Below are 22,345 nucleotides of genomic sequence, written 5' to 3'. Positions count from 1 at the left end.
TAGCGTGAGTCCCACAGGATGGTTAAGTCTTATTAACAGGGTTGAGGAACTTGGAGGGGAAAGGCTGTAGACTCGGTTGATGTGGACACTTCTAGAACAGTGATAACTAAGCTAAAAGAACCTGTCACCCTCAGGCCGTGTGCTGGGCTTTCAGTCATGGCTGACAGTGGCTGACAGTGACTATGGGTTCGGTCACCTCCACCGAGCTGGAACCAAGGACCAGGACCCTCACATCTAGACAAATGGGTATTCAGACAGCATCAGGGCTAAACCAGAGTGTCTGGGGCATGCCCCGTGGAGGGCTGAAAAGAAGCAGATGGAAAACAAAGGCAGCCTGTGAAGTAACTGAGGGGGTCTTTGAGGAGGGGAGGAAAGGAGGAAGCTGAGACCAAGGACTCTCGCCAGACAGTACAGTCGTTAAGAGCACAGCCTTAGGAGTGTCCAGTTTGAGCTGGGCCCCAGCTGGCCACCTGCCAGACGATGGACCCTGGAGAACTCTGAGCCTCAAGTCCTCATCTATAAAGTGGGAATAATGATATCCACCTCACACGATTACCATGAGGATCAAATGTGAACATATATATAAAATAATTAGCACAATGACAGGCTCCGGAGGGGCTGCTATTGGTACCTGCTATTATCGACTTCATTATCATCACCATCTTCACTATTCTCTTCCTCTGCTGCATTCCCTCTATTCAGCTCACAGCAGTCACTGGGGTGGCCTCAGAGGAGATAAACGTGCCAGAGCCATCTTCCCCAAGTGTAAATCTGATTGTATTTACTCATAGTTTTAAAATCCTGACTGCCTTCTCTCCACCATTTATAAGCCTGACCCACTGCTGTGGAATAGAATAAAGAAAGAAGAATGAAAGAAATAAAGACAGTCTAAGAGACCTCTGGGACAACATAAAATGTACCAACATTCATATTATAGGGGTCTCAGAAGGAAAAGAGAGAGAGAAAGGGCCTGAGAAAATATTTGAAGAGATAATAGCCGAAAACTTCCCTAACTTGGGAAAGGAAACATTCTCAAGTCCAGGAAGCACAGAGAGTCCCATACAGGATAAATCCAAGGAGGCACACACCAAGACGCATATTAATCAAACTGACAAAAATTAAAGACAAAGAGAAAATATAAAAAGCAACAAGGGAAAAGCAACAAATAACATACAAGGGAATCCCCATAAGATTATCAGCTGATTTTTCAGCAGAAACTCTGCAGGCTAGAAGGGAGTGGCAGTATATATTTAAAGTGATAAAAGGGAAGAACCTACAACCAAGAATACTCTACCCAGCAAGGCTCTCATTCAGACTAGATGGGGAAATCAAAAGCTTTACAGACAATCAAAAGCTAAGAGAAATCAGCACCATCAGACCAGCTTTGTAACAAATGCTAGAGGAACTTCTCTAGAAGGAAAAGAAAAGGCCGCAACTAGAAAAAGGAAAATTACGAATGGGAAAGCTCACGAGTAAAGGCAAACATACAATAAAGGTAGGAAATCATCCAGACACAAATATGATATCAAAATGCAGGATATTGGAAATGCACTTGAAATTAAGAGACCAGCAACTTTAAACAATCTTGTATGTATATAGACTGCTATATCAAAACCTCATGGTAACCGCAAACCAAAAATCTGTAAGTCCAACCGTCTTGGAGAGCATTCCAGGACTTTAGAGACTGATGGCTGTTCAGCACTCCACACCCCACCCCCTGGCCACCACACACCCTTCACCACTGGCTCCACATTCCAGCCACCCTAAATGATTCGCAGTTTCACAAATGGCACTTTGGGGATGCTTTTTCATCTGGAATAAGAGTTCCCAACTCTTTGCCTGAAGTCCTCTTAATCATCCTTCAATAATCAACTCAGGCATCACCACCTCCCAGAAGCCCTCCCAGACCACCCCTCTCTGAAGACTGAGGATGTTCCCATGGCTATTGGTATCACATTGTATTCCTTGTTTCTTTGTTGTGTGCTGGCACAGTGCCTGATACCTAGCAGGTCCTCAATATAGTGAGTTAGCCAATGACTGATTAAATGAATGAACAAAAACAAGACTAGAAAGGAGGCAGTGAGTTTAGCCAGCAGGAAGTTGTTCACACCAGGAGGCTCTTGTATCTCAAACAGCTCTGCGTAAATTTGTTTCAAATCAGTTCAGCTCTAAACCCACTTGTCTAAAATTCCGATTTTGAAGAACAAGCAGGATCACACCACTAACATTTCCTTTATAGTATAATAGCTGATGGTCCTTAAGCATTTTCACATCTTAGGCGTCTCTTGTTCTTCAGAACGCTTTTGAGCATTTCCTGTTTTTGAGCCTATTCAATTAAAAGCGTTTCTGCCTTATTTGACTGAAATAGTCCTTAAAATTATAAAAAGTTAGCTAAATGGGGGAAAATGGCACTCAAAAATGAAAAAGAAAATGCTTAAAGCAATCTGAAACTGGCCTGTTGGATATGAAATTTAAATTTTATGAACATATGTGTGATATGAGGTAAATCAAGCACTAGAGCTCCTTTCGGAGGATTGGCTTTTTCCCAGGCAACCAAGGGCACTGATGAAAATTTCCATCGGGGAGGCAAGGGCGAAGGACACCAGGGTGCCTCTGAACCAAGCCCCTAAAAAGCTGCCTTTGGGGCTCCACACAGGCTCTCTACTCCAGCCGAAGGAGGGGCATCTTGTCTCTGTGCTCAGCCCACCCTGGCTTCTGCAAGAGTGACCCAGCCTGCTAGCTTTCTCTCCACCTTCCGCTTCTCCAGGCCATAACTTGTAGGTGCCAGCATCTTCCTGTTCCATTTCTGCTGAACAGGGGGAAGACGGCAAGCCAGGATTTAGACTCCATATCCCTCTGGTTTCTAACATTGCGAAGTGAAAGAAGAGGGGGGTAAAAATAGTTTTTCTCTATTTTTCTTCTGACCTTGGGAGACGCTTCCCAGTAAAAGCGATTAATACGCACAGGTACCAACACGCATATTCATCCAGCTGATGAACTGGTTTTGGAGCACATGTCAGATTCAAGGCACCACACACCCCCATTAGCACAGGTGCTGCACGTATACACGCACGTACACACGTGTGTTAAACATAAAATGTTTGTATCGTTAAACCAGTGGGGCAGTGGATTAATTAAACAGACATGACGAGCTTTCTGGAAAACTCACTGCCTTCTCATTGCCTGAGGGGTGAGTGTGCTGTGCTTAGGCTCTCCTAAGGAACCCCATGAGATTTCAGATGCCTCATCACTTTTGTCCCTCCTGATGGCTGTTTAAAAAGAAGTCGCTTGAGGGAAAACAACAACAAGAACAAAAATCTTCCATTGCAAATGACTTCAGCGTTGTTACGAGGATTGCTACAAATATCAAAGACACATGAAGTGCGTAGGAATGAAGGGTAATGTTAAGAGGAACAATATGAACATATTGTGTAATGTTGTGTAATGCCGTCTAGTATTTCAAATTATAAGGCCCTAAGCTAACTCAGGTAAAAATAAAATTTTGAATCTCACTGACATTTTCCTTAGAGTAAGAAATTTCAGAACAAATTAAACGTAGACCAAAAAACAAGGAAGTCGCTTGACTCTTCTCTTTGGGGCTTCAAATTTTAGAATAACCTGGAGCCACGGTTTACATCCAGGATTTAGGTATCCTTGAACCTCCACAGTTGTGCAAAATTGTATGCGTATGAGCATATTTCTGGGTCTAAGTATTTTTTTCTTTTACATTCTCACTAAATGTTCAGCTCCAGAAATGTAGACGCACATGAAAGTGTGGCTGGGAAACATGCGCTAGCCCACGAAGAGCTGTGATGGCAGGGTCGGCTTGGTCACTCGGTCTTCCTCTGTTTCCTGAGCTGGCCTTTCCCTGTATTTTCTGGAAGGGTCCCTCCCTGTTATTTTCCTCCCACAATCGCAGGCTTCTTCTGGCCTCTTGGCCACGACCCAGCTACAGGGTTCGGCCTGCAGAGCTGTCTGGAATGAGAGAGGCTGGTGCTGAGCACATGCACCCCAGACCAGGGCAAGCCTGCAAAGTCTCCTGCTCATGGCTGTGGCTGTTTGCAGTGGGGTTGAGAGGTTGCCTCTTTGATTCTTTTTTTTTGTAGTCAGGAAAGAGGGCTTCCTCCAGCTGCCCACTTTCTCTCAGCATGTTTACCAAGAACCACAGATGGAGAGCGGAGAAAACACCCCATTTTAGAGTATAACAACCATCCTCTAGGACTAGCAGCTGCTAATGTGGCTTCTGGATTCCACTGTTTCACGCTATCCTTACCATTTTTTGTAAAGGAGAATTCATTTCTGGATGTGCCTTAAGTGACTCTATCAGCAGTTTCCTTTGAAGAGCAGATCCCCGAATGCCTTGCAAATCTCAGCTCACCAGCCTTCTGCGCCAGGGGAAGCCAGTGCCATCTGAAGGAACCTCTTGCCTCCAAGCCCCCAGGTATTCCCATCACAGCACCTGCCTATGTTCCCGGAACACTCATGTCTAGCTGGAGCGTCCGTGTTTAATGTCAGTCAATCACTTACTATTAGAATGTAAGTTCCACGAAAGCAGGAACGAGTCTGGCTTCGTCACTGCTCTATCCTCAGCACAAAGAACAGTGCTTGGCACAGAACAGATGCTCAATAAATGTTTACTGGATAATCGACTAATCCAGTTTAAGAGACTGTAAGTTCCTGTACCTGGGTCCAAAAAGCACCCATGTTGATATACAGTAGGTATGGATCATAGCAGTTGATACAAAAGACAGAGTGGTTTTAGTTGTCCATAATCCCAGAATCAATAACAGGTTGGTGTAGTCTCCAGAAAAGCTGCTTTTATCTTATGCTTCAATAATGCAAGTACAGTTTCTAGTATTCAGTATGCAATGAATAATCACGACAGCTGGTGCCAGATCCTGTTTGAGGGATTAAAGTAAGTGCAAAGTCCTGAGGCTGGAGGGGAGCAGGCCAGCAGAAGGGTGGTAGGAAAAGAAGGCCCAGCGGCAGGGAGGGGCCGTGGTAGGAGGAGGAGGCGGCCCCAGTGCCTCTGCACTGATCAGTCCATGGCAAGGGCGCTCAGTTGTAAGTAAGCATGAGAGGGAGAGACCTGGGGACCCAGGAGAGCCGCCCGGGAGCTGAGGCACTCAGGTCCACAGCACGGGCTGGGGTGGGGAGGCTGGCAGAACTGAAGATACTCGGTTTGGAGAAGAGTGGCCCTGGGGGAGGACCTGTGGAGGAGGGGAGAGCCTGATCTGCTCGTAGATTCTGTGTGGCCCAGGAGTTAGAGGTAGCAGCGGTGAGCGAGAGCTCAGATGGGGCGGATTTGGATTCGGCAGGAGGAAAGAGTCCTACAGCCAAGGCCTCCAGGACTCAGGTAGGCCGCAGGGGGAGGGGCAAAGCCTCATCCCTGGGGACCTTTAAGTGTAGGCTGGATTTTAAAGACAGAAGTATCAACACGTTCATTATAGCTGCTTACACGGAGGGCAAGTCAGAGTCACTCTCCGTTGCCGATGGGTCTTTGGGGGTGTGCTGGTGCACAGGTCCAGAGGGACCCGCCCCTTCAGTTAGTTCCCAGGGCTCCTCCAACAGAAGTCTAAGCAGGTGACAGATCTGGTACGCCTGCCTTTTCACGGCCAGGCCTCATTCCCGCTGCTCCTCTGAAGGTTGTAGAGCTGGTCCTGTCTCAGCTCTGGGCTGACTCAGCTGCCAGTCTGTTGCGGTCTAATAACGGGAGCTCTTCCTCCACCGGTGTCACGCCAGCAAACAGGCAGGTAGTCCGCTTGCATTCACAGACTTGGAGAGGGAGGTACTATGGTAAGTACCTCCGCTCTGGAATCTTCTTAGGCCCTGGTAAGTCTTCAGGGGCAACTTTTTGCACAAAATACAAGCAGCAGGCAAGGCTGCTCCTTAAGCCCCAGATTCTCTGAGCCACTCTCTCTGCAGATGATTGAGCACAAGGTCGGTCAGATTGCAGCCGAGCCACTGAGCCACTACAGATTTCAGGTCTCTGCTGTCAAACTCAGGTCACACGGCTTTGAAAACGTCTGCATTTTAGCCTTTTAGAGTGGGGATTAACACGTCTGGCAGGCTGTTAACAATGCATCATTTGGAAGAGCTAAGAATTTGGTTCACCATGTTAGGGGCAGTGAGAAGTGTGCTTTCTGATAAAAAAGAATGTCTTGCTCAAAAAGGCAATTGCTCACCAAACAGATCCTGAACACTGCGGATAGAGAGGGTGTGAGACGAGGCAGAATTTACCATTTTATCAGAAATTCCACCAGCTATGACCATGACAGGTGTGAGTAATGGTAGAAATGGTCACAGCCAATGACTGGTCACTCCCTTGCTTAAGAACATACCATGGCTCCCTAGATACAGGTCACCTTCCTAAATAGGGTGTCTGGAGACCCTCAGAAACCAGGCCTTCTCTACGTCTCAGGTGTCCTGGCCACCCTGACAACACCAAGCCAGTTCTCCTGCCTCACATCAAGCCGTCAGGCCACAAGGCTTCCGGAGCTCCTGCCCTGTGCTCAGGGCTGGGAAGGCCCAGCCTTTGTCCTCAAGGAATTCGTGTTTGCTTGAGGAGGCTTTGTCAGCAACGGGAAGCAGTCAGTGAGCCCGCTAAGTGCTGCACTACGGAGTACAGATTACGGATGCCAGCAGAGATGGGGGCTCCTTGGGGGCTCCTTGGCTGGCGGAGTGCGTATACACAGAGTGGGTGGAGCTGGGAGACAAGGGCACCTGTACACTGCCCCCCGACCCAGACCAGCAGCCAGGCGTGGCTGGAATACCCACCCTGGGCTCCATGCGCCTGTGGTGGACAGTCCCCCACGTAAGCCAGTGTCCTACCTGACGCACTGCACTGGCATCTCTGTTCTGCTTTCTCTAAACCACAGAAAGCAGCTGGTTGCATGCAGACATGGCAAAGCTGAAGACAGGCCCCGAAAGCAAGTCTCAACTGGGTGGGGGGTGAGGGTCAATGGGAAGGTGTCCCAGGCTCCCGGTCCCCCAGCAGGACAGTTCTGAGGCCCCTCAGCCCCCAGAGGACAGAGCCTCGGTTGCCCATAGCAGTAAGCAGCCAGGCAAGGCACTCTATTCCCAACCACCCTGCCCTGTAGCCTAAATGAGAAAACTGAGGGCTTTTCTCACTCCAATCACCTGGCTAGTAAAAGGCGGAGGGAGGATGCAGACTCGGGCCTGGAAAACCTAGAGGGCTGTGTCTTAACCACCCGGCATTTGCGTGGGGAGGAGGACGGGACCTGGCAGGAGGCTACAGAGGAGAAAGATACTACACTTGTCATTGTCATGACAAGGGGCCTTCCCAAACTCCTCCAGCCCCGTCCTCTCCCTGCCACAGGGCAGAGATGGTCCCCGGGAGTCACCCTCAATTATCTGGAGCCTGGAAAGCAGCCAAAACTCTTGAGTAATTAAGCACTGATTGGACGCCAGAGAATACAAGCCCTGTAGGAATTGGGAATAGCACTTCAGCACTTGCCACTCAGAGGTAGGAGAGGTCTCCCCCTTCCCTCCACCCACAGCAGGTCCTGGCCCTGGGACAGGCAGAAGAAGCAGGGGGAAAGAAGGCAGGGGGATGGAGATAGGAGCGCAGGGGAGTCTCTTTTTTTTTTTTTTTTTTTTTTTTGCGGTACGCGGGCCTCTCACTGCTGTGGCCTCTCCCGTTGCAGAGCACAGGCTCCGGACGCGCAGGCTCAGCGGCCATGGCTCACGGGCCCAGCCACTCCATGGCATGTGGGATCTTCCCGGACCGGGGCACGAACCCGTGTCCCCTGCATCGGCAGGTGGACTCTCTACCACTGCGCCATTAGGGAAGCCCGGGGGAGCCTAATGTAGGCCCTGGTCCGCCCTCCCCACTCCTGCCTCAGGCCTCCCGTTCAGACCATATCACTGAGGACTCGGTACCTGAGTTCCTGGCTTCAGGGATGGCACAAGGTCTTTGATCATTTTGGCTTCGGAGACTGTGACCCCGCCCACCACGAAGAGGATCAGAAGAGGGTGGTCGCTGGGATGAGGCCGGCTCACCTGCAAAACAAACCACCCCCTGGCGTCAGAGGCATCTTCAGGTGAGATGAACAACCCTTAGAGAGGGTGGGATCTGTTAGGGGTCGGATGTGTTAGTGGTCTGTGAGCTCACTGACCAGGAACACGCACAGCATGTCACCCTCGTACAGCCCTTTCAATAAATATTTTACCGAAAGCAAAGTGACAGGAGTGGGCACTATTAAATAAGCAGAGAAGACTCAGGGCAACTTCCCCTCCTATTCGGTCTGCAGGTCTCAGCATAAACGTGCTCCTGCCTTACAGAGCTCCGTGCATCTCCTTCCAAGCACATGCCACAGCCTGGGGTCATCGTCTCTCCCCTGATGGCTGTCTCCTCTGATGGAACACAAACTCCATGAGGCGGTGATCTTGTCGGCTGGGTTCACTGCTAAATGCCCAGCGTGCCTAGTGCAGTTTCTGGCTCAGAGTAGATGCTCAGTAAATGTCTGTGGAATTGACGGATGGTTAGAGCCCTAGGAGGGGGCGGTGGAGGGTGGACAAAGATGCAAGAGCCCTGCACCCGAGTGCAAACTTCACGCCCTTACCTTCTGCAAACCAGCCTCAGCTGAGGTTGGCTGAGGTTGGCCTCAGCCAGAGCTGAGGACCTGCTCTCTATGCAGCACTGCACTGGAGGTCGTGGAGAATTCCTCCGGGTGACTCATGATTTCACCAGTGAGGCAAAGTATTATAAAACAACTAAAATGAGAATGTCTTCCAGTAACCTCTCAGGAAACGTGCAAGGCCAACATGTAGACCTAGTGACTAACTGAAGGGGACGAGAGGGGGTTCCTGAAGACAGTGTGTCTGAGCCCTACCTGGAAGCCTGGGATGGTTCGGTGGGGACTGGGCAGAAGTGTTGTGAGCCGAGCGCCGCAGGCAAGCGGTCACCAGGTCGGGGGAGCAGGCCAGAGGTCCAGCCGGGACAGCAACATGGAGTCATTATGGGAAGGATGCTGTCAGCTGCCTGCATGGCCACTGAAACCCGAGGTGGGAGAAACAGGCTTGACTCCAGCCAGGAGAGGGTAGACAAAGGTGGTAAATGTCTGTACTCATTCACACCCACTAACACACAAGCCATCTTTGGGCCAAGGGACAGTCCCCCGGAGAAGCAGGGTGAGACATCAGGCTGACAGGAAGAGAGGAAGCCCCTGCTCTTACCCCGGCTCCAACTCCTTTCTCAATTTGGTTCTTTTGACTCCCCTGCCTAAATATACCCACTTCTCAATGTCTTGTTTTAAAAACACTTAAAAAGGTAATACATTAAGTATTTCCAGTTATATAAGTTGCTCCTTGGCTTCTGGAGAGGAAACTCAGAGTGGAGAGGGGGGGAGGGAGGTAGAGAAATAGGGGAATGGAGGGAGAGGAATGAAAGGCAGAGAGAAAGAAAGAAGGAAAAAGTAGGTCTAAACTTTTTCAAAATGGGTGGTGGTGAACACTGAAAAAGTTACAAAACTCTTTGATCTTTACCTCACCCCACCCCCCAACCTTCTGCGCTGTAGCTCCGTCCCCTTGACTGCATTTGTTGACTGCTGTCTTCCAGTCCGCGTACCACACACCCACGGCCATCCTGCTTTTGTTCCACTGTTCCCCTGGAGCTGCTCTCACTGCAGTCACCAATGGCCGTCATATGTAGGAGTTGATAGACAGTTCTTTGTCTTCATTTAACTGGACATTTCTGTGGCATTTGTCACAGTGGATAACACCCTTCTTGGCTTCCACAATAGCACTCTCTCTTGGTTATTTCTTTTACCTTTCCACTGATTTCTTCTCAAATTTCTTCATAGGTTCCTTTTCTTGGTCTGCCCTTTAAGTGTCGACGCTCCTTAGGGCTCCATCTTTGGCCTCTTGCTTCTCTCACTTGAGGACCTCATCTACTCATATGCCTTCAATAATCTTTTATATGCTTCCCAAATCTATGTCTTTAGCATCACTATTGAGTTCCTGTGGCCATCTCCACCTGGATGCCTCCTGGGATACCTCAACTCAACAGATTTCAAATTTGATGCATGATCTTTCCCCAAGTCTATTCCTTCTGTTGACTTTCTAAGAGCATCACCTCCTTCACAGTCACCTGAGCCAGACCCTTGAGAGTCATCTTGGACTGTGCTGTCTTTTTCATCTCCCAGATCAAGTCCTGTTAATTCTTCCCCCTCCAGTTCACTGATATCTCCTTGATTTCCACTATCCCTGCTCTGGTCGGCTCTCATTCCTTCTTTACTAGATTATTGTTAGAGTCTTCTAATTTGTTTCCCTGTCCCTGGTCTGGCCACCCCCCACCCCACCCCAATCCAGTCTCCTCATTCCTGCCTAAGTAAGCTTTCGAAAGTGCAAATATTTATTATTGAATTTTTGTGCATTATCTTATCCGATTGTCAAAAATCCTTAGGAGGCAAATACAATCATTGGCGTATTTTACAGATGGAGAGACTGAAGTTTACATGTCGTGACTAAATCTTGGAGCCAGGGGCCAAACTGCAGAGGCCACACTCTTAAACACCCCTCAGCTCCATCACATGCTTACATTCTTTCCGGGGAGTCTCCTAACTCTGAGGATAAACTTCAGACTCCTCAATTTAGTATAGAAGGCTCTTCTCACGTGGCTTTGCTTTATGCCTCTATTTTCATCTCCTCCATATACACTATTTGCTGGAGTCACTCACGAGGACTTGAGCCATCCATGAATGCAAGGTCTTTTTAAAAAAACTTTTTGTTAAACATACACTTTACTGAACTGAAAAAACACTTTACTGAACATTTGCACTGAAAAGAGCATTTATCACAAGTGTTCAGTTCAATTTATTTTCACAAACTAAACAAATCCTTGTGACCGGTACCCAGATCAGGAAACAGAAAGCCAGCACTCTGGATCCCCACTCAGGCCCCCTTCGTGTCACTACCTCACCAAGGGGTAACCGCCATCTTGACTTCTAGCCGCTCGATACCACATTTAGTTTTGCTCAGTGATATACCCTGGGGATTTGTCCATATTAGTAGGAAAGATCTTTAGCCCACAGGCATTGGTTAACCGGGACCACACCAGTGGGTTTTGGCCTGTCTGTGCCCATGACATTCCAGTTATTAAACAGTTAGAGCACCAACTGCATCATCTTGTTTTACGTGGCACGGACAATTTCCTCTGTGTAAAGTACCCCTGCCTCCCCTTCTTTACCTCCTTCCTTTTTACTCTCTTTAAAAGGCACCCTCGCCTCTAAAAAGGTTCTCCCTAACCACCTCTCAACTCCTGCCCCATGACCCGAATCTGACAGATACCTCTGCCTTGGCCTTGTCACACTGGACTGAGACCTTGATAGACCTGCCTATCTCCTCTCCTAGACTTTAAGCTACTGGAGGGTAGGGATTGATCATATTTATCTTGGTATTTTGGGGTCTGAGCATAGAGCTAGCTCATGGTAAACTTTCAACAAATGTTGCATGAATAAAATGAATGAATGAATGAAGGAGGTCCACAGGTTAACTGGAGATATTCTTCTTTTCTTTGAGATCTTTTAGACACTCTCTCTTTGCTTTACGTGTGGTTCTTCCTGGCTGAGTAACTAACCGAGGTTCCTTCCAACCCTACAAACAATTGTTTCTCACTTAATGCTGGGACTGAAATACAACTGGCTCCAGAACTTCAAGTGGTACATTATGTTCCCAAAGACATATGCTTTCCATAAGGGAGTCTGGACTCTGAAGTACATTGTGAGAATCTTGGAAGGATGTATTGAAAGATGAAAAGGAAAAAAGAAATGAACAGCAACAACAAAGAACAATACCCTTTGGCCAACGAATTGAGGGAATGTTGATTGTGGTACAAATTAACAGGCCCCATTAATGCATGTTGCTGTTTGCTATTTTGGTTTCTGTTTAGATTTATGTTTTGATACCAGATTTCTTTTTAGAACATGTCAAATCGGCAAGCTATTGGGAAGTGGGGTCTTCCCAGTCTTTTCCATCGAAATAACACATTCCTTATAATCAGCCACATTCGGCTGAGCCCCATTTGTATGTGGGTTCATGGTGTAAGGCACTTTGACGATGAAAGATTTAAGCGTCGTTACTGCCGTCACAAACACACAGATTAATGAAGGAAGTCAGACTCACTGCTCTTTCTGTCATTTTCTAAACCTTCGCCAGCTGGGATTTTAAGACGTCAGGTTCTGGTCGGAGAAGATAGTTTCTCCCCACCATCCATCCAGGCTTTGAAGCAGGGGCTGCCGACACCTTCTCTGCAGCTGTGGCCCCGAGAGCGCTCTTTGATGTCCTGACTGGTTTCTATGAGAAGGGTTTCCTCTGCTCCCCGTTTCTCTGGAGTTCTCCAGGCGTTTCAAGAACCCGGCTGCTGATTCTCCTCCAATCTGTTTCTCTACATGTGTGACTTACTTGTCTCCAGCACAGGCAAGGGTCAGGTCCCCCACCCTCCAACGATGGGCCGGGCCTCGTAGGAGGGAGACAGCGTAATGGGAGCGTTGGCCCAAAGGGCACTGGGCCCTGAGAGCCGCCATGCTGACTTTGAAGGTGGCTTGGTAATGGCTTTACTCCCGACAGGAGGTAGTAACAGCACTGCCACCACCGCCGAACACTTCACGTCTAGCACAACTTTTTACTCATTTATTCACCCAGTCCACAAATATTTATTAAGCAACTACTATGGGCCAGACACTGCTCTAGGCACTGGGGACTCTGCAGCGAACAAACCCGAGAAGACTCCCTGCTGCGCAGAGTTTATATTTTCGTTGGGGAGAGTGACAAAATACAAAAGTAAATTGGTAAGTGAAGAAGGTGGTAAGTGTTGTGGAGGAAAATAAAGCAGGGGGTGGGGCAAGCATTACTCTGCACAATCTCAGACTCTATGAAGTAGGTAGAAGCTCCATTGTACAGACAGAGACAGTGAGGCTTACAGAGGTGAAGTGACTTGTCCCAACTTTTCCAATTCATAAGCTGTAGCGCTGAGACAGAAGTCCAGGTCCGTCTCATACCAGAGTGGGATACATTCCACGTGCTCTCATTTATAAACAGATTCTTCAAACTGAAAGCATTTTTACTAGCTTTCATCTCTTAAAACTCTGTACTTCTAGTTCTTCAGCAACATCAGCCAATTCCCAGGTTCCTCGTGGGTCTTTACTTCATCCCATCGCAGAGGCTGCCAGAGTCGCTGTGCCATCAGCTCAGCCCAACTGCTGCATGTGCTGCAGTGGATGGCTTCCGCTTTCCAGAAACTTTCTCCCCAACCCTCTCTGCTTTCTAAGCCCTCTCAGTTTCTCTCCTTCCTCACGGATTCTCCTCTTGCTTGACCTGCCCCATCATGTACTGTGTTCCCGACTGCTAGGGCCTCTTCTCCCAAACACCGTCCCTGGGTGGCCCTATCTTGTCCATGGTCTGGGCCTCACATGGGCCAGTGGCCCCTCAGCTCTGCTGAGCTGCAAAGCTGTCTCACAGGCACCTAAACTCTAAAATGCAAGTTATTTTCTTCTCCATTCCTGCTTCCAAGTCAGAGAGAACGTTAACACCTGCCATCCAGCCATCCCTGACTGGGTGACTGACCCTGGACAATGTTCTCTCATTTACTTCCACATCCCATCAATGCCCGGTCCTGTGGGACCCACCGGTGCTGCATCACTGCCCTCATTCCCTTGGCCCCTACCTCACCCCAACTCTCATCTTCTCACCTTCTCTCCCCAACCTGATGCTAGTCTGGCCACGTCCCCCCCCGGCCCCGCCTGCCCTCAGTGCTTCCAGGTGATCTTTATAACATATACACTGGTTATATATTCCTAAAAAACATTCCATTGAACCTCACTGTTTTGGGTCAAATGTCAAGCCTCCAGCCCTTCATGATCTGCCTTCTGATTATTTCTCTATCTTACCTTCTTCCACTCTTTACAGGCTGCTCTTAGACCCAGCCATTTGGAGCTACCTGGATTCCTTTCATGTAGCCTGGCATTTCATCACTTTGTTCCTCACTCCTACAGGTTGGACACATTGAGCTCCCCTTCTCTGTGTCCTCACACCCCACCCAGATACCACTTATCTCTCGTCCCCTCAACCCTCAATGTTCTTGTCCACCTCCCTAACGAACTGTAAGCTCTCCAATGTAAGCTATGCCATGGAAGGTAGGATGGCTACTTTGTCTCTGTATCTTCCTTACCCACAAGACTGACTAGCACACAAGAGGCTCTTGATAATTGCTCACAGGCAAACAAAGTTCGTAGCCTGCCAAAACCAAGGTTTTGTTTAACGATTCCTACCAAAATCCATCTCACTAGAACTTATGGATCATATTTAGCGAATGTTAGACAAAAATCAAACCACAGTATGTAGCATAATTAAGAAGAAGAAAATATAAACAACGGTTATAAATAGTATTGCAAACAGATTCCAAGACTTGTGCTGATTTAATCAACAAACACCAAATGCTGAGATGTTTTCCTCTTGTCAGAAATGCCATAAAGTATAATGGACCTAAGCCAACAGTTCACGTCTGAGTCTCATTTTTCTTATGCAAACAATGAGGAGCTGGACCAGATGAACTCCAGGCACGTCCAGCTTTCACAGTCCAAGGATCTGACATCAAGTTGCACCTAAGGCTCATCATTTTTGTCCTTTATCCTTACAGCATCCTTCACCACTGCTGTAGATGCATCTGTAGGTATCTGTCCCACCCACACATGAATAGTCTCCTCCATCCCCATGGCCATAGGGTGGGCTCCTGGCAGCCGTGTAATTACGGTGTGATCATGCCCCCCAACTTCAACTGAACGGTTCCGGACTGGGCCCCGACCCAGGCTGGGCCCACTCGAGACCCTTCCCTGGGAATCAAGACTTGACCTAAGACAGACGAGGCCCAGTCAAAGCTGAGCTCTTAAGAAGCACCAAAAGCTGTGGCATAGCTCTCCAGCCATTCACTCAACTCATATTTATTGAGTATGTACACAATGCTAGGGCTGTTCTCAGCATCTTCTGCAGGCCACAGCAAGCCTTCAAGAACTCTCTGGTTTCCTGATGGCTTTCTAGTTCTCGGGCCCAATCCTTCCTGAGGCTCACCGCATTGCCGTCCTTAGGTTCCTGGAAAGGCCCCCTCGGTCCTCATAATGAGGACTTTCTTTGATGAAGTTCGTGCAACCTGGTGGCAGCTTAATTGCCACTGAAGTGTTTCAACTCTTACTCCTTCACCACCTCCGGCTTTTTAGGGCTACCCTGAGTAGCTGTGCCCTCTCTCCTTGTGGGCCTTTTTCTATTGCTGCCTAAGGCCATGGAGCTCTCACAGGAACTCATACTAAGGGCCCAGAGGCAAGCACTGGGTCTTCTTTGAGTGTTTTTCATAAATCTTTTCTTTTTTCCAATGAAGCACAGCCATATAAGAAATGGAACAACAACAACACAAAGTTTCACAATGCTCTTAAAAGGAGGTAAAAGGGCCTCGCGTAAGTTCATTAGATACAACCCACGCCCCTCACAGCAGTTCCAGCAGAGAAAACATCTTGACAAATCAAGTCCTTTAGTCAAAACAAGTTGGAGTCCAAACACATGGAGTAGATATAAAATATATTATTTTCAGGAGACTGAAATCCAAACCACAAATTCCAGAAACGCATTTTCAAAGTGCTGCCTATTAGACATGCTCGTTTTAAATTAAATTGTGAGAGTGGTAAGGTATGGTTCGACTTATTCATTAGATCACTATCAAGCTTTTCTCTACAGGGATCAAGGTGCTCCACGCACAGGCATTTGGAGAGAAGACTTGACTGTTTAAAAAACGTGAGGTTCTGTCAAAGCTGTTTCTCTCGAGTTTGATAGTCCCCCTCCCCCCAGGGCACTGCCCTTTGAAGCCGACAGCACCATGTGGCTAACCACAAGTCTAGCCTCTGGTGGAGGAGCGCGCTGAGCTGACTCCAGACACTTGCTCAGAACTGCAGGAAGAATGATCTCGTGGGCACCCAGCGCTGCTCCCCAGCCTGCCTGCTTTCCTTGACAGGGCCTGATGGGGCGAACTTGGGAGTGCAAAGTCCTACAGCTCAGCACTCAGAAAGGTTTTTTTCCCCCTTAGATTATATTATTTAAAATGATTGTGGGCAAATAGCAGGCATGCTTTTCATTATCAAAGCCTTTCTGGGCTCACTTATTTTGAAAGCAGATCAGAAGCGTGAGTACATTTTCTGTCCTCTAGATCGAAGGGAAAACTCCTAGAATCAGCCAAACACTGCCCTTGATGGGCCAGACAGCCAATCCTACACTGAGGTAAAGTGCGGACTGCATTTTCCTAAAGCAGCCTCAGCGATAGTTTCTGCTTCTCATGCTCTGGTTCCCTTTTTCATAGGAAGACAGTATATCCCTCCCCTTGAATCCAGGTGGGCATTTGTGACTGCCTCAACCAACAGAATACTGAGGAGCGATGCCCTGTGGCTTCTGAGGCTTCCCACCTGGCAACCTCTCTCAGGATGCTTGTCCCTGGGATGCTGTGAGGAAGCTCAGGCTATGTGGAGAGGCCTCTGTGGAGAGGAACTGAGTCCTGTAGCTCACAGGCCGGGTTCAGCTACCAGCTGATGATCAGCATCGACCTGCTGACCGTGGGAGTGGACCATCTTGGAGGCGAATTCTTCTCTGCTGAGCTCTGCCCAGAGGGCAGATACATGAACAAAATAAATGATTGATAATATTTTATGCCAGAGTTTTGACATGGCTTCTTACGTACCAAGTGATAACCAGAACGGGTTGGGTGGGGGATGAGAGACTTCTGTGGAGAGTCTGATTTATACAGGAAAACAAGCTAAAGCAATGAAAAGAAAGTGACTTTTCTTAACAAGTTGTAGCCTGACACAAATGAGGTTCCGACTTTGGTAAGGGCAAAATACAGCTGCCTTGACTTCCCTCTCACACAAGGTTTATTTGAGGCAGAGAATCTTGGACACACAGGCATTTTTCCTAACTTTCACTGTCTGCGGACATTTACATCAATAAGATTGATTTCTGTGAGCCACTTCCGAGGCCTCCCTACAGCACTGGGGCTGATTGAAGAGTGCTTGAGGGGCAGAGGTGGAGCTTCTGAAGTGCTCCTGGTGGAGTCTGGGGTCCGAGTTGTTCTGGGCTTCTGCCTCCGTGCCAGGTGGCCAGGGTCTAGCCCAGCTGGCCTCTCTTCCCTTGAGCCATTTTGTCACGGCACGGGCACAGAATTTCACTGGCTCCCACACCTTGCTCCAGGAGGGAGGGTCTGTGTCCCCTGAGACTGAGGACATCAAGGCTGGACTCACAGGATAGAAGAGAAAGGGGGTCTGGAAAAACACCGCACAGCCGTATAAACATGGCTGCCCACAGGCAGAGACAGTCCATGTCTCTTAGCAAGAGCAAGTCGGCAGTGAGACAGGAAATGCTTGTGACTTTGGGGGAAGATGTCAGTTCTCTTCTGTGTGATTCATTTGTTCACTCAGCAGTTAATCTGTATGCACCAAATGCCCACATACGGGCTCTGTACAGCAACACAAAGACACTCAAGGTGGCTCTTTTCTCAAGAGCCACAGTCTGGCCAGGATCACGAACTTGTGAAAATAAAAATAGCAAGTACATACTTAGCACTTCCTGTAGGCCAGGTACTGTTGTGAATCCTCTGTATGTATGAGCTCACTTAATCCTCACCCCAGTCCTGTAAAGTAGGTACTATTATCATCCGCATTTTACCGATGAGGCAACTTAGGCACAGAGGGCTTAAGTGACAACATACCCATGGTCACACAGCTGATAAGTGCGGGTGCTCAAGTTCTAACCCAGACCATCTGACTCCGGATGTTACCACCACTTCCTATTGCCTCTTGTAAACAAACATGGGCAGTAGAAGGAGGTGAGTGGTGTTAATAGAGCATAAACTAGATGGCCTTCTATTATTTACAAAAGCAAACAGAAAAGTGCGAGACGTGGAATAGAAAAGCGACCCCCAAAACTTCCCCTGACAACACGCACCCCCCTACTTAACACTGTTCGGACATTTCTCCTGCTGGCTCCTCTGAGTCTTCACACTACAAAACCAGCCTCTTTGCTTCTGTTCTCTCCTCCAGAGAGACAAAGAAGGTGGAAGAAACAGATTTCCATGTTGTCTGTGGACAGAAGACGAGCCCACCAGGTTTCTTTGACAGAGGCGAGGTGGGCTTCCGTCTCCCCCAGCAGGGCAGTGCTGGCCGGTGAGTGGGAGCCCGTGGGTCGCTGCTTCTCTGGGGTGACATAATGACAGAACAGTGACTGGCTTCGCCTTGCTTAGTAGCTGCTGCAAAGGAGGGTCAGGGAATACTCTGAGGGTCACTGGAGTTGACTGGTCTGGCTGCTGCCTTCTCTCCCTCGTAAAGTTGTTGAAACGTAGCTTCGGCTTAAGGGCAGTAAGCTGGCAAGAGGAACCACTGACTGAAGCCTGCTGCTCTCTGAATGGGTGCCCTCACAGGCCCACTCCCAACCTTTAGCGGGTGCCTGCTGTGTGTAAGGCCCATGCAGGTGCCCCATGCTGAGGATGCAGGAAAGAATGAGACCCAGATCAGCCCTCCTTTCTCATAGCCATAGCTTTCACCTCCATTTTTTTTTTTTTGCGGTACGCGGGCCTCTCCCTGTTGTGGCCTCTCCCGTTGTGGAGCACAGGCTCCGGACGTGCAGGCTCAGCGGCCATGGCTCACGGGCCCAGCCACTCCGCGGCATGTGGGATCTTCCCGGACCGGGGCACGAACCCGTGTGCCCTGTATCGGCAGGCGGACTCTCAACCACTGCGCCACCAGGGAAGCCCTCACCTCCTTTTGATTGTGGCCGAAAGCAAGAAATTCATTTAAATCACAAGTGTGTATGTATGTGTGACTCAGTTATTTGGCTTCACGTTGCTAGCCTGTTCTATTTTTCTTCGTTAAGAAGTGCTGATTACAACCCACTGAACTGAGATCTTGATCCACTGATGTGCAGTGGATGAAGCCGTTCAGTTAGAACACACTAGTCTGGAGAAAGATACCTAAGAAAGATACCTTGATAAAGCAAGGAATAAGTGCAGTCACAGAAGTGCGCACAAAAGGTACAGAGCCCTGACAAAACGCTGGGGCCTGGAAAATCCTCTCCTGTGTTTTTCCTATCACCGTCATGGGGACCCCCAGTATACTCTACGGTAATGTCTGCTGGTCTCTTTCCCAGAACATTTCCTGCTGGCTTCTCACCCCCCGCGTAGGCTACAGATACTGCCTCTGGTGACTCTGAGCCAAAGTCATCTGTGAAACCGTCTGTGAGTCCACAGACGGATGGAGACAGACGAGTAGCTCAGTTCCCTTTCCAGCCCTACAGCTCTCCCATTTGGGCGACAGTACCCCAAGCACAGAAGGAGCCCACGTGGACACCTTTATTTCATCAGGCTCTGTCTGTTTGTTCCTTTCAGGCACAGCATCAGTGTGTCTTGAGTGAGAAGTGGGGGAAGCAGTCCCAGAAGCAAAGAGCAGGGCAGCAAGTGGCAGGAAAGTAATGGCTGCTGGCTGCTCTTACAGAATGAAGATGCAGTGTGTGGAAACAGCTCACACCACTGCGCAAATTTCTTCTCCTGGGGCTGTACTGCCAGTGAGTCCCGGGACCAAGTCCCAGAGAAGCAGACAGGGTAACAGCAGATGACCCCGGGAGAGCTCCCTCACAGGGGCTGTGTCTTGATGACCAGTCCGGGTGTGGAGTTGACTGAGGAGCTGCATAGATAGTGGAGAGGAAAAGCGTCTGTGCTAATGAGTCATCAGGAAGAAAAGAATTAATGACCCATGGATATTTAACTTTCAAGAAAACACCTGGCAGCATCCTGGCGCCAAGAAATGCATTAAGAGCGCGGGCTTTGGAATAAGACTGACCTGGGAACAAATCCTGTTGTCCCATTTCCTGTGTGCTGTTTGAAAAACACCTGAGAACGGAGGGGAGGATGACCCAATTTTGGCCTTCTGGAAGTTCACATCTACTGCTTAAGCTTTCTGAGCCTCAGTTTCCCCACGGGTAAAGCAGGGATAATGAAAGGGTTGTTGTGAGGTTTGAATATGAGAATGGCTGATTCCCTGGTACAGCTGACCACAGGTTAGCTGTTTGACTTTGGTAGTGAAAAGCATCAGAGAACAGGACCAGGGAGACTGGTGAATGGCCGTGGCCATGAGAGGCTCCATCTCTTCTATCCACATCCTCTTCTTTCCACCGGCCTTAAACCAACATAGAAGACACCCTCTCCTGATGGCGTCGCCCCCCCATCTCAAAGACGGAGGTCTTTGAGAAGTCACTGTTAGGTCCTCAAAGCCCTACAGTTCCTTTTTCCATTTATCCCAATTTTGTTTAAACTTTGAACACATGGGCCAGAGGTAAATTTCCTTGCCAAGTTCTGTGGAATGATGGGAAGAGCCAGCCACGGAGGCCCATGTAGAAGTGGAACAAAATGATTCTCCCTTGGGCTGCTAGGGTGAGGAGGGCTACTGGGCCAGTCCACCAAGACTCTCCCACCCGCTTCAGACAGATGAGAGCCCCTGGCTACTGAGAGCAGAGGCCCGGCAGCTGCGGGCTGAGGAGTGGATCCTGACAGCTGCTGGAAGAACACACATTCCTTTTTCTTAAATCCATTACATGGAAACCTCTCTTTGAGATCAGTCTCCAGGGGTGGGGGCATCTCTTCATGAGCTCTAATTCCAGGGATTTGAATGGAGAGAAACACAGCAGGCCAGTGCTGGCCCAGGACGGTTCTAAACATCCTCTCAGGCAAAGCTCCCCTTAGGACAGCGAAGCTTCCGACCGCAAGAAGAGCTACAGAAAACACTCCGTATAGTTTAAAAGGGTAATTTAAAAATGTGATGTCTCATGGTTCATGAAACAGTGATGGAAAATGCAAGTGGACAGTCCTCCTACAACAGACGGTCTATGCTGGCCTCCAGAGAGTTGCAAAGTCCGTTAGCACATTAAAGGCACTGTGAAATCTGACAGCAAAGAATTTCGGGTTAATTTCCCATGGGTTTCCAAACATATTTGGTCACAGAACCCTTTTGCCAGGACATAGTTCTTTCCGCAGAACATCACTGGCCTAAGAGCGAGTTAAGGCCTCCTCTCACTGACACCGTGCCTCCTTGCAACTTAGAAACTCCTGCAGTAAGCAGACTGCAGACAGGTTCGAGCCTCCACGTGTGCCCTTGGCCTGACCATGGACGCAGCAGCCTGACTGGGAAAGGACAAAATGAGCCGTCCTCAGACTTGACGGATCAGGGCAGGAAAGTCCACTCTTGTTATTTTAGTCTCTCTCCAAGGTTAAGACCAAGCTTATGAATGAAGGAATAGGGTGCTCGGGTGGAGAAGGTCAGAGACCACCTCTAGCTTGGAAGCTTCGGTACAAACTAGCCACCACGAAGGGCTGCTGGACAACCCTGGGCTTACATTTAACACGGGAGTCCACGAACACTTTTGAGAAGCTGAACTGTGCTGCATTATTAAAAAAAACAAAACAAAAACAGAGGGAAAATGCACCAGCCGCGCGTTGCCTCAGAAGCTGATGATAACTGGGAGCATTGGGAAGGAGACTGGGTGTCCATTCCAGCCGTTTACTGCTTGGTTTAGAGTCTGATTGGCTTCCGTCCTCCGGCTTTTGGAGTGGACCAGTTTTCCTGGCACATGCATTTATTGAACTCTGAAAGGCCAGATCTTCTATGCAGATTAATTCATGATTTCAAAGATGCTTTGAAGCTGGCAAAACATTCTGTTATTTCCAAGAGTTATTACAACTCAAATCCTGGCATAGATGAGGAGGTCAGCCTGTAATCTTGTTTAGATCTTTTTAAATTTAGAAACTTTATAGTGGGTTAAAAATAGATCACATTTGTGTACTTTTCCTCCTTTCATCTCCACTGCAAAGGCTGTTCAGTAATTTTGACCTACCCTAAATACTAACCAGGGAAATCTCATGCTTGTCACCCAGGAGTCTGCTAAGCCAAAATAAAAGTCGTTTTCAAATGGATTTTGGGGTGACGCTAGTTATACAACTGAGCAGAGTTACTCATTATCCCACATAATAAGTTCTAGAATTAAGAGCACCGGGCTACCACTAAGATCTGTGAATGGTATGTGGATTCCTGTTAAGTGAAAATGTGGGCCACGAGGGAAGTTTTCAATAGTGCTACCCTGGAGGGCTTGTGTCCTTACCTATTGATCAGAAAAGATCATAATGCTTAGGTCAAGAGAAGCTGTATGAGGCTGGAGGGTCAGGCTGCTTATAACCGAAAGTTAAATGAAGATTGCACCTGATTTCAGAAGGGCCAAATACTGGACGTTCTCCTTTGTGGTACTCGCCAGGGTTAAG

The 22,345-nt window shown here is 48.5% G+C and overlaps 1 protein-coding gene and 1 long non-coding RNA gene across 2 annotated transcripts in view; one reads left to right on the top strand and one right to left on the bottom strand.

Moving 5' to 3' along the window:
* LOC308626953 overlaps positions 1–22,345 on the top strand; it is a 786,846-nt gene that overhangs the window by 161,388 nt on the left and 603,113 nt on the right. The window lies entirely within an intron of this gene.
* The window catches only part of SCFD2 (sec1 family domain containing 2), a 394,906-nt gene that overhangs the window by 4,276 nt on the left and 368,285 nt on the right, over positions 1–22,345 (bottom strand). Inside the window, exon 8 of the mRNA XM_081252366.1 lies at positions 7,903–8,022. Coding sequence (XP_081108492.1) covers positions 7,903–8,022 — 120 coding nt within the window. The remainder of the gene's footprint in view (positions 1–7,902; positions 8,023–22,345) is intronic.

The sequence above is a fragment of the Mesoplodon bidens genome (assembly GCF_964165515.1).
Source record: "Mesoplodon bidens genome assembly, chromosome: 1".
Classification (NCBI taxonomy): domain Eukaryota; kingdom Metazoa; phylum Chordata; class Mammalia; order Artiodactyla; family Ziphiidae; genus Mesoplodon; species Mesoplodon bidens.
Note: the sequence above shows the minus strand (reverse complement) of the source record. Positions and strands in the feature narration are given on the sequence as shown.